The sequence below is a fragment of the Semicossyphus pulcher genome, unplaced genomic scaffold (genome assembly GCF_022749685.1).
Source record: "Semicossyphus pulcher isolate SPU_LCO1_2020_fin unplaced genomic scaffold, fSemPul1.0.p SCAF_4, whole genome shotgun sequence".
NCBI lineage: Eukaryota > Metazoa > Chordata > Actinopteri > Labriformes > Labridae > Semicossyphus > Semicossyphus pulcher.
The window spans coordinates 25,694,508-25,708,818 of NW_027211715.1; the positions used below are offsets into that span (position 1 = coordinate 25,694,508).

The window sequence follows — 14,311 nt, forward strand, 5'->3', positions numbered from 1 at the left end:
TTTGATGAAAACTGGGATCATTTGCTGGTGACCTTTCCCCCTTAGTTAGCTGACGTTGGCTGTTTGGAGCCGTGTGTGTTTGGACAATAAATCTCCACCAGGCCCCGGCACAGACTGGGACAGACAGGAAGTATACAGTTTCAGGGTAACCATAGCAACATCCCTTTGGCCTCATGCAGAAGGGGGGTTCTTGGAGTGCAGGGATCTTGTCAGTAATTGGCCAAAATAGCCTTGCAAAGTTTCTCTTTGCCAACTGGGTTACTCTCTCAATAAAAATCTCCATAGCTTGATTCAGAATAAGCAACTCCCAAATCCTCAAATGTTTTTAATTTGACTAAATTAGATTAAGCTGAATTTTGGCTTTATTAAGTTAAACTCTGATCTTGGTTTTATGCCTTCTTTATTTCCCTCCCTCTAGCTACCTTTCTGAACAGTCTAGGCCAGTATGAGATTGCCATCCCTGTACGTGTAGGACCGAATGGAGAAACGCTTGACGCAGAAACACCCCAACACCACCGAAGAAGAAGAAGCAGCACTGAAGACAGGCTGCCCGACTCTGTAATGTTCTTCTTCGAAATTGTTTCCTTGTATTTTTCTGTTTTTCTTACATTGATATATACCTTTTTCTTCTTCACGATACTTCTGACCCAAGAGCTTTTAAAAACGGAACTCTCTTTTTCCACCTCTCAGCTCTTCTACCAGCTCTCAACATCACGCAACAACTTCCTGCTGAACCTGACGCTGCAGGGAGGCCTCCTGTCGCGGCAGTTCAGGGTGGAGTACTGGAAGAAAGGTCGATTAGCCTGGAGCCATCCTTACTCTCCCCACTGCCACTATGTAGGACACCTCCAAGACCAGCCGACCTCCAGCAAAGTGGCCCTGAGCAACTGTAACGGCCTGGTAAGACTAAAACCTGCACGTCTAATCCAAATGTAATTCACTGAGCGAGGTCAGCTGCAGCAGCAGAAGCAGCGCTGGCTCAGCAAATAAGGGATCAGTAATGCTTGAATCAGACTTCAAAGCAGGAAATTTTAACAAACCTTGAGTACTCAAGCCAGCTTTAATCTTTGTCCAAACCAACCAGTGTGGTCCTCAGAGACTGAAATGACCTGGAAGAAAATTTCAGGTTCTTTTAAAACCTAACCTTCAATCTAAAAAGGATTACCCCTTTCTTCTCTTTTCTCTCCTCTTTTTCTTATCCCACCTTTTTCTAAGATATATGATAGATGATAAGTTGATTTAACCCAGTGCTACTACATCAGAGCTGCAAATTTCCTCCAGCATTTAATAATAAGGGATACATCTATTGTAAAAGAAACGGGGATGCTAATGTTCTCCACAAACAGAAGCCTTAATCGACCGGATAGCACTGAAGCTAAAAGAAGCCCCTTTCTTTCTGTAAGATTTGTGACACCTTCACAACACACCATATGGGGTGGATGGTATAGCTCGGAAGAATTTCTACATTCAAGACTTGCAAGTTATCATCCTGTAAGACACCTGAGACTGTATTTCTACAGAGTTTGCCTTGTGAAAGATCTCTGAGAGTGTAACACTCTTAAAGGGATCATTCGTGTTTTTTGATGTGGGGTTGTAAAGATAACTGTCAGCACGGCCCCTGTTAGGAGAAGCCGGCCGGAATTCAACACGGAAGCTAAGCGAAGCACAGCTGCCAACGGGGTCAAATGTACTGCGTACTTTAGCCACTTAAAAGAGTCCTACACATAAACAAACATTTCAGTTTAAGTGTACGCTGGATTTTTTATTTCTGTTGGCACTTCACATTGACGTCAGACAGTCCTTTCCCTCGGCACTGTGTCTTACTCTGCACAACAGCCCTGTATACCTACGCATGCAGCAAATGGTATCACAGTTGTTTGAGTCAGCGGTTAGAAGAAGAGACATTATGACGCTCCTACTTTAACCCCACTCAAAAAAAACTATCCCTTAAAAACTAAAATTCTGGTCTAACAAGACTGTTTTTCAGGAAGTTTTGTTATTTTAAATTATTCTAAGTTAAACCTTGGATTTATAAATGACCAGTTAAAAATAGTAGCCCTACACAATATCAACATCAAGAAGTTATTATACTTGTCCCTGAACATCACATTCGAATGTGGCCATCATAGAAAGATAATAAGCATTTTAAGCAGACTTTCAGCTTATTTCTCTTCATGTTGTTGCATTCAGTTGGACTCAGTTGCACAAAACTTGTGTAGAGAAGGAAGAGAGTGTTCTCTCTCTGCTCTGCAAACCTGACCTGATTGGTGTGTGATTATCGGTTTCATTGTCGGAAGCAGTCCTCTCATTCTGACAAACTGACAATAACTTTGTTTGAAGTTTGAGGCCCTTAACCTCTACCTTTAACCCCAAATGCAACACGTTCTAGCATGCGCTCTTGGAGCTGTTTAAAGGCAGACAGGGAAATGTAGGCGATTATTAACAGAAGCTGTGGTCAGCAGTGCAGGTTGTGAGCAGTAGAGGTAAAATATCTGAACTGAGCAACTTCCAAAATGTTCTTGTTTACCTCTTTGTAAAGCCTCAATTCCTTCTCATTCATTTCCCCTTCTCATGAAATCATCTGCTTGTTAATGCTCCAAACTTAGAGATCAAAGGCTGCTCCCCTTCTGAATCACTTGGTGGATAATTGTGATGCATCATTTTGTTGGCTGAAATCATTTTTCCTGCATTGTGTATGCGAGTATCCTCTCACCACAAACAGCAGGCTCCACAATAACAGTTGTATACACAGCTGAGGATTAGATGTGTTCACAAAGCGTTAATAAAGCGCACACGTAATTACTGTTGGTCAGACCCGCGTGAGCACATTCACCAGCGAGCGGGCTGTGTGTCCAGGGGAGCATCACTAACTTTATTATGGGATTAAAGGCACTTTGAAAGCAGCCGCGGTGAGTCGAGGGGAGACTCTCCCTCTGAACGACACATCTGAGCAGAATCAAAGGAAGTGTTAGTGTATCGCTCTCTGTCTCGCTCTCTCATTTTTCTCGCTCTCATTCACTCTTTCATGCTCTCACGTGTGTTTGTCTGTGTGTGTGTGTGTGTGTGTGTGTGTGTGTGTGTGTGTGTGTTTTTTTTGTTCTGTGTGGTCCTGATCCTCCTCTCGGATGGATACACAGTCCACACACAGAGGACCCTGTGAGGGGGGACTGTGTTTGTAGTGGGACAGTATGAAAACAGAGCAATATGATGAGTTATAAATATCAATATAAATATGCCTGCTTTGTTGCCCCTTCTTCTTCGTCAACAACAAGAATATAACTTTAGACGTATCATAGATCAGAGCTCTTGGGACTATCTGTATTAATGGCTGTGTTCTCATCTTGTTTTGGTAAAGACTCAGACCGTCTTTCTAATGTACTGTTTGTGATGTTTGAAAACAATGATTCCTGTTATTCTATTTTATCCTCTATCCTATGTATGTGTCTCTCTGCAGCAGGGGGTGATTGTTGCAGGGGGAGAGGAGTACCTGATTGAACCCCTTGTCTCACCAGATAACCAGAACAGGACGGAGAGGGGGGACAGAGCAGAGGGGCGCCCCCATGTGGTTTACAAGCGGTCATCGCTCCGCCATCAGTACAAGGGCCAATCCTGTGGAGTCATTGGTGAGAGGAGATATATTTTGGTGTTTTTTAGGAGTTAAGTCCAGACTGGAGGAGTGAAATGCCCCAGGCTGATTTGCATGTGCGACAGCCAGCGGCAGAAGATTGTGGTTGTGTCTGAGTCCCAGTAGTGATTGGGTGTGACTGAGGCTGTTGTGCAGGGCGTTGCTGAAAAAGCAAAAGTATGCTCAGAAAACCGTCTTTTGGCAAATAGCAGTAAAGAAAATCCATAAAAACTTCTGCTCTATATTCAGTGAAAGTGTGTTAAGACATCATTCTGGTTTGAATACATTTCAAATGATCATAAATCTCTTAGCTAATTATTCCAAATGCAAAATGTACTTGGACTAATGTATTGTAGGCTAAACTGCTGTTGTGCTTTTGTTTGTCTCTCCTTTAAAACGTGAGTGTGTGTGATCTTCCCCAGACGAGAAGCCGATGAAAACCGCGTCATGGTGGCAGCGGACTCTGAAGACGCCTCCCCATCACGTCGGCCGCGGCCAGCTGCCTCTCAAGCGCTCGGTTAGCCGAGAGCGCTACGTGGAGACGCTGGTGGTAGCCGACAAGATGATGGTGGGTTACCATGGTCGCAGAGACATCGAGCAGTACATCCTGGCTGTCATGAATATTGTAAGTTTCACAACACAAAAGATCCAGAAACCTTGTGCTTTGTGTTTTCTGATGAGGAAAGGGGGAGATGTTAGAACTTGAATATATGGTGAAGATGAAGTTTCAACTTTTGTGACAATCCAATGACCGACCAAACCATTGCTAACTTGGCATGGCAGCTTGGAGTCAACTTAACTAATTACGATTAAAGACTGAACTGGAAAAAATAGAAGCATTTACAGTGACAGGAATAAGATTTAGTGCTTCTCTAAGGATTAATGAGACATAAACTTGCTTGTACAAGTCTCAAGACATCCGAGTTAGTTTGAAATAAATCTGATTTAAGGTTATTTTTAGTTGCATGAATAACACTTAGAGACTGAGAGAAGACCAAATGCACTGACCTATTTAATTTCTCCGAGGGGACGCCACATGTTTTAGTCAGCTGTGCTTAGCGTGTATGTCATCATCTGCACTATTTCTGTCACTGGGGATCTCTTCGCACACAGTTAATCACTTAAAACCGATGCACACACGTGTTAGGAATGTATTTAATGAAGGGTTGTTCAGCTGCCATTGTTACAAAGCAGGTACAATCCGGAGTGTTACAGAATCACAGAAACCAGCAGGGTCTGTTTAGTGGTGTGGAGCGAAGAGGGCCTCTATACACCAGACACCAGTAATGACAAGTGTCTGAGTGCAGCGTTAGTGCTAGTAGTGGTTTTTACTCTTGTCTTTATTTACTACAGTTGGTGTTTTAACTCTTTAATGATCATTGCCACTTTTCAGACTCTCAGACTGCTCTGTCTTTAGGATGAAGTGTTTGGTTAAAGCTTAAAATCAATCTTGGTCGGGGCTCAACAGGGAACCCCTCTTAGCCCACCTCTGTTTGGTGTGCATTTTCAAGACTGGGCTTTTCTATTCTGCGACGAATCTTAATTTATGATGAATTACTCCTTTGTCTCTTTATAGTGTTGTTTCAGCTCTAGTTTAATGTGCTCAATTGGTGCTTCAGCTTTATTTTTAAGACTGGTCTTTTCTTGTTTCCCTGGAGGTCAGGTTGCCAAACTGTTCCAGGATTCTAGCCTGGGGAATGCAGTCAACATAGTGGTGACACGGCTCATCCTGCTCATGGAGGACCAGGTAAATAAACTTCCTCAACTACTGTGCTTAGTTGTGCAACCATCTCCTCGATGTATGTCTGCCTGTGCTTGTTCTCATTACCTGCACAGAAGTCCTCACTGACCAGCATCTATGAGTTCCTTGTACGTGTCAAATTATTGGCTTATGGGTCTTTTCCTCCGCCACTCCCGTCAGACTCTGAGTGTGTAAGTGACTGTAATGAAAGGGACCCAAAGGATGTAAGGAGTCGAGGAAACGGGAGATTTGTGAGGAAAGGTGGAAAAGTCAGGATATGAGGGGGGTTTTATACCTGTCAGACAGAGCTGTTTTGTGATTGCTCTGACCACCGCTGTGATGCACATCCATGCTGAAGTTAGATTTAGATGCAAAAACATCAGCGTCTGAATCTGCTTTATGATTCACAAACAAAAATATATTGGGGTTTAGGCTTAAAGGAGCAATTCTTCCCTGGAAAAAGCCATCGCTGCAGACAATGTCTCAGAGTGGTACAGAATCAGAAATACGACAGGAATATACCGGGGGATCGTCTAAAAAAATCTTCAGGTCTGCAGTCTACATTTCAAACATGACGACATGACATCGGAGGTGGACGTCCTAGATTGAGGAAGTGTAGTTTAGCATGCTCCCTGGTCTCCGCCAGACGACGCGTTTTACATAGTCTGGTGGAGGTTTTCCAGGGCCCATTGGAGAAGCAGATAGCGTCCTCCGAAGGCACAGAACCAAATTGCATTTTTTTTCTACCATAAAGGCATTAGCTCCTCATAATAGCATGATAGGACTGAGGTTTAAAATCAGCGAACTGGCCCTTTAAGAGAAGGGCATTAGGGTCCAAATTTACCAGATTCATTGAGTTGGTCCTACCCGTGTTTTGTAGTGGATACCAAAGACAGTAGGTCACTTGTGTCCAATAGTTTTGTCCAGACTAAAATCATCATCACACATTGGATGGATGGCCGTGAATATGGTAAACATATTGTTGTCCCTCGCAGGCTAAACTAAGAACATGCAAAACATAAAACTTAAAGTGCTAATCTCAAACATTTTAGTTTCGTTCTTTTGGCGGCACCTACTACGATAAACAGTATTGCAGGAGCACACTTCCCAGATATCCAGACAGTGCTGCATGTGTGACGTCCACGGTTGGCTCCGGTTGTATCTCTTGATTTTCCTCGCTGACGGTTGCTTTCCTTTTTAATGACTGTTTGCCTTCATCTGAGCGTCGAGTTTGTTTCTTTTTCTTTGGATTTTCACTTATTTTTGAAGTTGTATCTGTCGTCATCGATCTTTTCTTTGTTTGTTCAGCCATAGTAGATTACTGTTTACGCGAAACACTTAGAGACCGGTAAAGCAGTCGCTTAGCTCCGCCTACCCTCTCTGACAGACCAACCACTGCTGGGTGATGGAAAACGCGTCACTAACTGGGCGCCACTTGTGTTTTAAAGTCGCCACCGACACTGTAATACTGCAAATACAAAGGCTTTCATCAGTTGGCCATAGGCTCAATCACCAGACTTAACCGACATTTATTTATCACTTTAAAATCAGCATTTTAGCTTTGTCCTGATAAACATGTTAGCATGCTGACGATAACAATTAGCTCATATCATTGCTGTGCACTTGCTCACAGAGCTGTTAGCATGGCTGTGGACTCTTTTTCTATGATCTAATGAGTGAAGGGAGGTTAGAAAGGGCTCAGATATAAAATCCAGAGGAGACCACAAGGCCTGGTTCAGCTCATAAAAAGTGCATGACCTTACCGGCATAGCACAGGAGATGACTGGGCCATCTGTAAGTGACCTTATTAGCCAGCCATTAACAGCATGTGGTGAGACGGTGCGGCAGACCCCATCGTAATGCTGACCTCGTAACAACCTGACAGATGAGTCATACTGAATTAAAGGAGCGTTACAGAGTGGCTTTGAGGTTTCCTACATAGATATCCTATTAGGGAACATTTATGATGATAAGTGTTCCTGCTGGCTCCAAGTTAGCTCTAAATTTACTGCTCGGATGTGTTCCTCATCTGACAGAGTGAAGAAGTAAATGTTAGGATCATTAGCGGTGGGCAGTATTAGTGTTGTTATTCTTTCTCCATGGCCCGTTGAGGCTGAGGTCGGGACAGGATTGAGAGTTGTCCCAGCCAGTGGTTCTGTTGCTGGTTTCCAGGTCTGAAAACGGCAAGCTGCCCCTGGAAAATAAAAAAAAAAGTCAGGCCAGCAGTGGGCCCAGAAATGAGGGACTGCGGGATGAGACAATTACTAGTTATGTCACCACATGCATTCCTGGGTTACGAGTTCTCGCCAGCTGTGGCCAGCGGAGCACTCCCTCCTCTCTGTCTCCTCTGTGCACTCTCGTAATACTAGAAAGCACCTTCACTGTAATCCTGCCTCCACATCAGCTACAGTCAAACAAAGGGATGTGTCTTTATGAAGACACACTATAAAGATAAGGGTGAAAATGATCTTACTTTTGATGCTAAATAAACTACTTAAAAAACCCATTCAATTATCTGAAAACGTTCTGTCACAAAGCTAACATACCAGGGCGGAAAACAAGCCTGAAACGCAGCAATACAGGAAGACTGGAACTGGGTTATCATAGCATTGTTGGGCCTATCACCTGATTGTCCAAATCTCCCGTTTATTTACCCTGGAATAACCTCGTATTCTAAGGTTAAGTGTATGAGAAAGCTGTAGTTGTAATACCCACTTTTGTTGCTTTTGTTTTGACTCTGTGCTTCCTTTCTTGTCTTCTAGCCAACACTAGAGATCAACCACCATGCAGGGAAATCTTTAGACAGCTTCTGTAAGTGGCAGAAAACCATCCAGCACCGGAGCAGCTACGGAAACGCCATACCAGACAACGGGATCGCTCACCATGACACTGCTGTGCTTATCACCAGGTCAGAAACACAAACAGACCAACCTTTCTCACAGGAACCAGCAATGAAGACTAACTACGGAGTCAGATATATGTGGAATACTTTAATCCTCCAACTGTTATTTTCCTAGAAAAATAAAGTATAGACTTTTACAAATATAATATAAATCATCACTTATGGGCCTCTATACATGTGTGTTGGTGAGTATGTGCGGTCCCTTGTGAGACCCTTCCCTCTGCATCTATTCTGTTGTTTTGCTTTGCACGGGACGATTTCAGGAGGGGTGCTGTTGTGGTTCCCTGAGCCAATCACAGCATATAGGTGAGTGTGGGAGTGGTTCAAATTAGCAAATGCGCCCCATTCAGACCGTGGAACATGGAAAAAGAGCGATGCAGAGTTGGCTTTCTTTCCGTTGGACAGGCAGGTGCCGGGTAGGACAAGCTAGAGCAAAGGTAACAAGCGGTTAGCGTGCTAGCACAAAGGTAACTGGTGGTTAGCATGCTAGTGCAACTGTAACCCGCAGTTAGCATGCTAGCGCAAAGGTAACTGTGATGCTGTCAGTGTTAGCTTGGCGGGGTGGCCGTGTTCTCGCATGAGAGTGAGAGTGCGTCTGGTGAAGAAGAACTCTGGAGGAGGGGCCCAGTTTGAATGTGTTGTTGTCAAAATGCAAGAAAAAATCCTACTTATTATACCTTTAAAATATATCTAATAGTATTTTTAGTCTGTTTCTTTGTTCACATAAGGGTTAAAATGGTGTTTCCTAAGAGCTGAATTCTTACATTCCCGGCCCCTATCCTCATAGGTTTTCAGTAAGCCAAGTCCAAGAGAGTTGGGCTGTATCTTGTCCTGTCTGGGGCTGCTCTGCCCAGCTCAGCATCTGGAGAGAAAACGTAAAAAAGATAGATAAGAGGAGGGAGCGAGAGACAATGACGGATTTGTTTTTTGAAGAAAGCCCAGAAAACAAACGTGAGACACCCTGAGAGGATGAGAGAGAGAGAGCAGAAATCAAAGCAAATCTCTCAGTTTCGCTCATGTGTCTTACTGCGCTCTCTGTTAGTGATACTGCTGGAGGAAATAGGGAGACAACAGTGGTAGATGCATACTAAGCACACAAAACACTGATGCTATTGACTGAGGAATGTGCAGCAGCAAACAACACAAGCATGGTTTGGTCAGAGTCATCTGAATGCCAAACATACTTTCCTCTTCTGCCTAACAGAATATGCTACATGCTTATATAAGAGGAGGGGGGGAAGAAGAGTACAGATAGATAGATGTGTGTTGTTTGAGATGTGGTTCTGGTCGTGTCTTTGTGAGAAACCCTTTTAGGACAAGATTTATCAAGCTGAGGATGGAAGCGGTCCAGACAGATGACACCACAGTGACCGTCCCCGACCTTCCTGCTATTGTTCTTTGAAAACGACATCTGTCTGCTATCACTGCAGGCCACTGTCTGTCTGTAATGTCTGTGTGAGCGTGTCTGTCACCAGCTGTGTTTGTATGCGACTGTTTGCATGCGTAGGAGTGGTTACTTAATATGCTGGATCTACTGAAAGGTATTTTAAGTTTTTGGTTTAAAGCATCCTGTTGATTTTCCTTCCTGTCTGCAGGTACGACATCTGTATCCAAAAGAACAAGCCCTGTGAAACCTTAGGTAACACACGCACACAAAAGCAACTATGTATTTGTACTTCTATACTTAAGAACCATCAACACTGCATTATGCATATCCTTACCCGTGTGTGTGACAGGTCTGGCTCCTGTAGGGGGGATGTGTGAGCCAGAGAGGAGCTGCAGCATCAATGAGGACATCGGACTCGGAACAGCCTTCACTATCGCCCACGAGATCGGACACACGTGAGTAAACACGCACTCAAACACATGCAATAAATTTACCATTAAGTTTTCAGACCTATCTCATTTTTGTAAACCCAACACAAATCAATTTAAATGTGGGGTAACGGAGGGCGTTACTGTCGAAAGGATAATTGATGCATCTTCCTGGGAGCTAGCAGAAGTAGCAGTAAACCAACAGCCAACAGCAGTTCTTTCAAAATCAATTTAATTCAACCTTTAATTTAACAATATGCTTTTTTTTTAATGTTTATTTTTTGGCCTTTAATTCCTTTATTGATACCGAGAGGAGAGTGGATAGTGTCGGAAACAGGGGAAGAGAATGGGGGATGACACGTGGCAGGGGCCTGAGGGTTGGAGTCGAACCCGGGGCCGCCACATCGTGGAATGTAGCCTAAGATAAACTGGCGCCCGCTAATCACAGTTACTGAAACAATTGTATGTTTTTTACTTAAACTTAAATTAAGAACATTTTATATGTCCTTTTGAGATCTGGCGCCTGTTGCACAGACTCGTTCTGCCTCTGAGCCAGCATCGGAGGTCGTAACAGAGGTGTAAAAGAGGCAAAACGGCGCCTGTGTAAACAGCGGAGCTGGCAGGGCTGAACAGTGGCGTGTGTGTGTGTATATGAAGCACGCCCTGCTTGTTTACACCTCGTGCACGTCTTGCTTCTGCAGCGCCGGAAAGCTGTGTAAAAACACACACTGGGGTTGCTTGGTCCAATGTAAAATGACAAGGACTGCATGATGGCGAAACTTCGTTATGGCACTGTGGCAGAACCGCAGTTTAAAAAGCACTAGTGTGTGTCCCTGTCTTTCCCTGTCTGAGGATTCTTTTTGAGAATCTGGTTGAGAATGTAGTCAAAGTTGTCCATGTAAAAATCACCAAATACATTTAATACACTAAAAAACAGTCTTAAAACTATTTTAAAATATGATAGCTGTGGCCAGAGGCATTATGTCTGCGGGTTGTCCGTCAGTCCCTACGCAAGTCTGTCCGTCCCATTCTTGTGAACACAATATCTCAGAAACGCCATGAGGGAATTTCTTCAAATTTTGTACAACTCTTCACTTGGAGTCAAAGATGAACTGAATAGATTTTGGTGCTCAAAGGTCAAGGTCACTGTGACCTCACAGAACACGTTTGTGGCCATAACTCAAGAATGAATACGCTTATTATTACAAAATGCTGAAGTGATGAAATTTTATACCCAAAAGATGAAAGATCAACTTCACTGTGACGGCATAATGCTTCATATTGTCACTCCAATCCAATTCTTATTGATTTAGACCCCAAGACACTTGTGTGAATCCACCCTTTTCACTCCCTCTCACTGGATGACCACCAGGACAGGGGGGCTTCCTGTTCCTCTGGTAATCCACAACAAACTCTTTGATCTTGCTGATATTGAACTTCAGTACTCTCTCCTCCTCTGGAAAAACAGTCTCTCAGTGAAGGCATCATATTTCTCACTGGAATCAAACATGTTGCTATAGTATGAACTTCCATTTCGCCAAAACATACTTTTTTGTTTGATAACTCCAACATCTAGAGTCTACACAGACAGAAATGTAACTTGACTCGTTGGCGGAGGCATACAACCGCAAGGCAGCTATTCTAGTTACCATTATGTCAGTTACATGGTTGAAGTATCGTCCAGGTGCTGCAACCCATGAGCAGCCTACTGTCTGTATTTCACCTGACAATGAAACTTATATCCAGGCCCGATAAGACTTTGGAGAAGAAGTTCATAACCTGTGTTGTTAACATCTTTCCTGCTGAGGTGCCTCCTAGAATGGCTCTGAATGTCAGATCCAGATCAGAGGTTGCAGAGTTGCTCTTTAACTGAAACACAAAATGTCCCTGAAGGAATCCCTGAGGTGTCTCATGTGTCTTCATGTGTTTTGTTTCGAGATGATCCCTCCCTCCTCAGATTACATCTCCAGATCTCCGGAGAGATTTTATGTAATCTTTTACTCCATGAGTCATTTCCATCTGTTGAGAATGTGTTAATGGTTGTATATTTTCTTTCCGTCACACTATTTATGTGTGGAATTAGTTACATGTGGGGCTGGTGCAGCACCTGGTGATGCCTCTGCGTTTTATGTCTATGTGGACCTCCAGGATGTACACGTTATGTGTGTCATGAATCAAGTAAATAAAGAGAAGCTACAGATTGTATCCCTAACTAACGAGTTCTTGAGGAGAGGTATTGAGACAGATGGTGGATCCTTCAGGGCCCTGCCTCCCTAATGATTAATACAGGTCGTCTTTCAGCACTCAGACCACAAGGCTTCTCAGCTAACATGACAGGACATAGTTACTCTGATCAGTGTGTATGTCAATATGTATTCATGTAAAATCTGTTTTTCTCGGCATCAACACAATCCACTTTATTTTTAAATGCCCTTTAACCTTTTTTTGACATCACAGATAAAATACAGACTCTTTTGTGGTGGACGGCAGCCACCCACATGAAAAGACACCGCTACTGTGGATGTCTGTCATGAGTGTTTCTAGTAAACTATCAGGATATAATGTCATCTTATAAGTGGACAAGGTCATCTTCTGCAGGGGACCCAGAGCTGCTGTATTAAATTGCATTTCTCAGGTGTCTTTAATCTTCAATCATCAAAATAAATCTTTACCTATTAAGATAGTAGATTAATTGTCTCAGTCTTCTTAGTCAAACGTCTCTGTTTCCTGGTTCTGTATGATGAGAATTTAATTCCTTTCTCAAAGTATGTTAAATATCTTTGGGGTTGAAATTCAAATACAGCAAAACAAGCATTTTGAGTAAGTTATGTTCAGCTCTTGGTAATTAAAGAACTGAGCTGAACAAACAAAGAAAAGATCGATGACTACAGATACAACTTCTAAAATAAGTGAAAATCCAAAGAAAAAGAAACAAACTCGACGCTCAGATGAAGGAAAACAGTCTAAAGAGGAAAGCGACCGTCAGCGAGGAAAATCAAGAGTTACAACCGGAGCCAACCGTGGACATCACACATGCGACACTGTCTGGATATCTGGGAAGAGTTACCGTTTATCGCCATAGGTGCTGCCAAAGAGAACGAAACTGAGATCTTTGAGATTACAACTTAAATAAAAAAAAGATAAAGTAAAGGCAACAATCAGTCACGTTCATAAAAGTCTAAAAAAGGGCGCTGGTTTAGCTCAGTGGGTAGGTCACGCGTCCCATATACAGAGGCGATAGTCCTCGATGCGGCGGCCCCAGGTTTGACTCCCGTCCTCAGGCCTCTACCACGTGTTATCCCCACTCTCTCTTCCCCTCCTTCCAACACTACTTACTGTTCCCTCTCTCTCAATAAAGGCATAAAAGAACAAAAAAATCATCTTAAAAAAAAAGTATATTAAAGCATCAAAACATGTTGATTTATTACTCAATTAATCTGAGTCAAATAAACTGCAGTTTATTGAAGACCGCTGTCATTATGATGATAATGTAACATCGGGTAATAGATCATTGATTAATGAAGTGGAGGATTTGTTACAGTTGTGTGACAACACTCGTATAATACCATTGTGGTGATTGGCCGGGTTCATGATTCATACTGAAGCTCATATATCCTTAATTTAATTCATTCTGTCAGACAAGTCTCTAAGTGGTCTCCCACTTCTGCCAATCAAACCACAGCACGTCTGTTCTTTAGATCCCGCTCTGTCATCCCCTGTGATCTTTTCACCACTGTCCACATCCCTGCTGCAGGGACTATTAGAGGTCCACACAGCCTCAAAGTGTCACTGTGTCTTCATGGGCTTTAGGTTTGGGATGAACCATGACGGGATGGGGAACGCCTGTGGGCCTCGCAGCCAGGAGACCGCCAAGCTGATGGCCGACCACATCACCATGAAGACAAACCCATTCATCTGGTCCGCCTGCAGTCGGGATTACATCACCAGCTTCCTGGAGTGAGTCAGCCTATCAGATATCTGCAACACCACAAATTATTTGGTAATTAGAGGTTTGAGACAGAAATATTCACTTGGATGTCAGAGTCACATATTTGATGGTCAGAGAGACACTAGAGTAACAGATGGATCTTTGAATGCACTTTAATTGAATAATCTGCAGCCTGTTTAGGGTTTAAATAAAACTGACTTTCACTTCCTTATTACATCCTCAGAACAGACAACACGACTTGAACACCGCCACTTTTGGTAAATCATTATCTCCTCTCTC

At 43.2% G+C, this 14,311-nt stretch overlaps 1 protein-coding gene across 1 annotated transcript in view; it reads left to right on the forward strand.

Annotated features, from left to right (window-relative positions):
- Positions 1 to 14,311, forward strand: part of adamts10 (ADAM metallopeptidase with thrombospondin type 1 motif, 10) — a 47,583-nt gene that overhangs the window by 10,384 nt on the left and 22,888 nt on the right. The window contains exons 3-11 of the mRNA XM_069680248.1: positions 419 to 558; positions 691 to 900; positions 3,455 to 3,623; positions 4,048 to 4,250; positions 5,289 to 5,372; positions 8,129 to 8,274; positions 9,864 to 9,907; positions 10,005 to 10,110; positions 13,894 to 14,040. Of these exons, the coding sequence (XP_069536349.1) occupies positions 419 to 558; positions 691 to 900; positions 3,455 to 3,623; positions 4,048 to 4,250; positions 5,289 to 5,372; positions 8,129 to 8,274; positions 9,864 to 9,907; positions 10,005 to 10,110; positions 13,894 to 14,040 (1,249 nt within the window). The remainder of the gene's footprint in view (positions 1 to 418; positions 559 to 690; positions 901 to 3,454; positions 3,624 to 4,047; positions 4,251 to 5,288; positions 5,373 to 8,128; positions 8,275 to 9,863; positions 9,908 to 10,004; positions 10,111 to 13,893; positions 14,041 to 14,311) is intronic.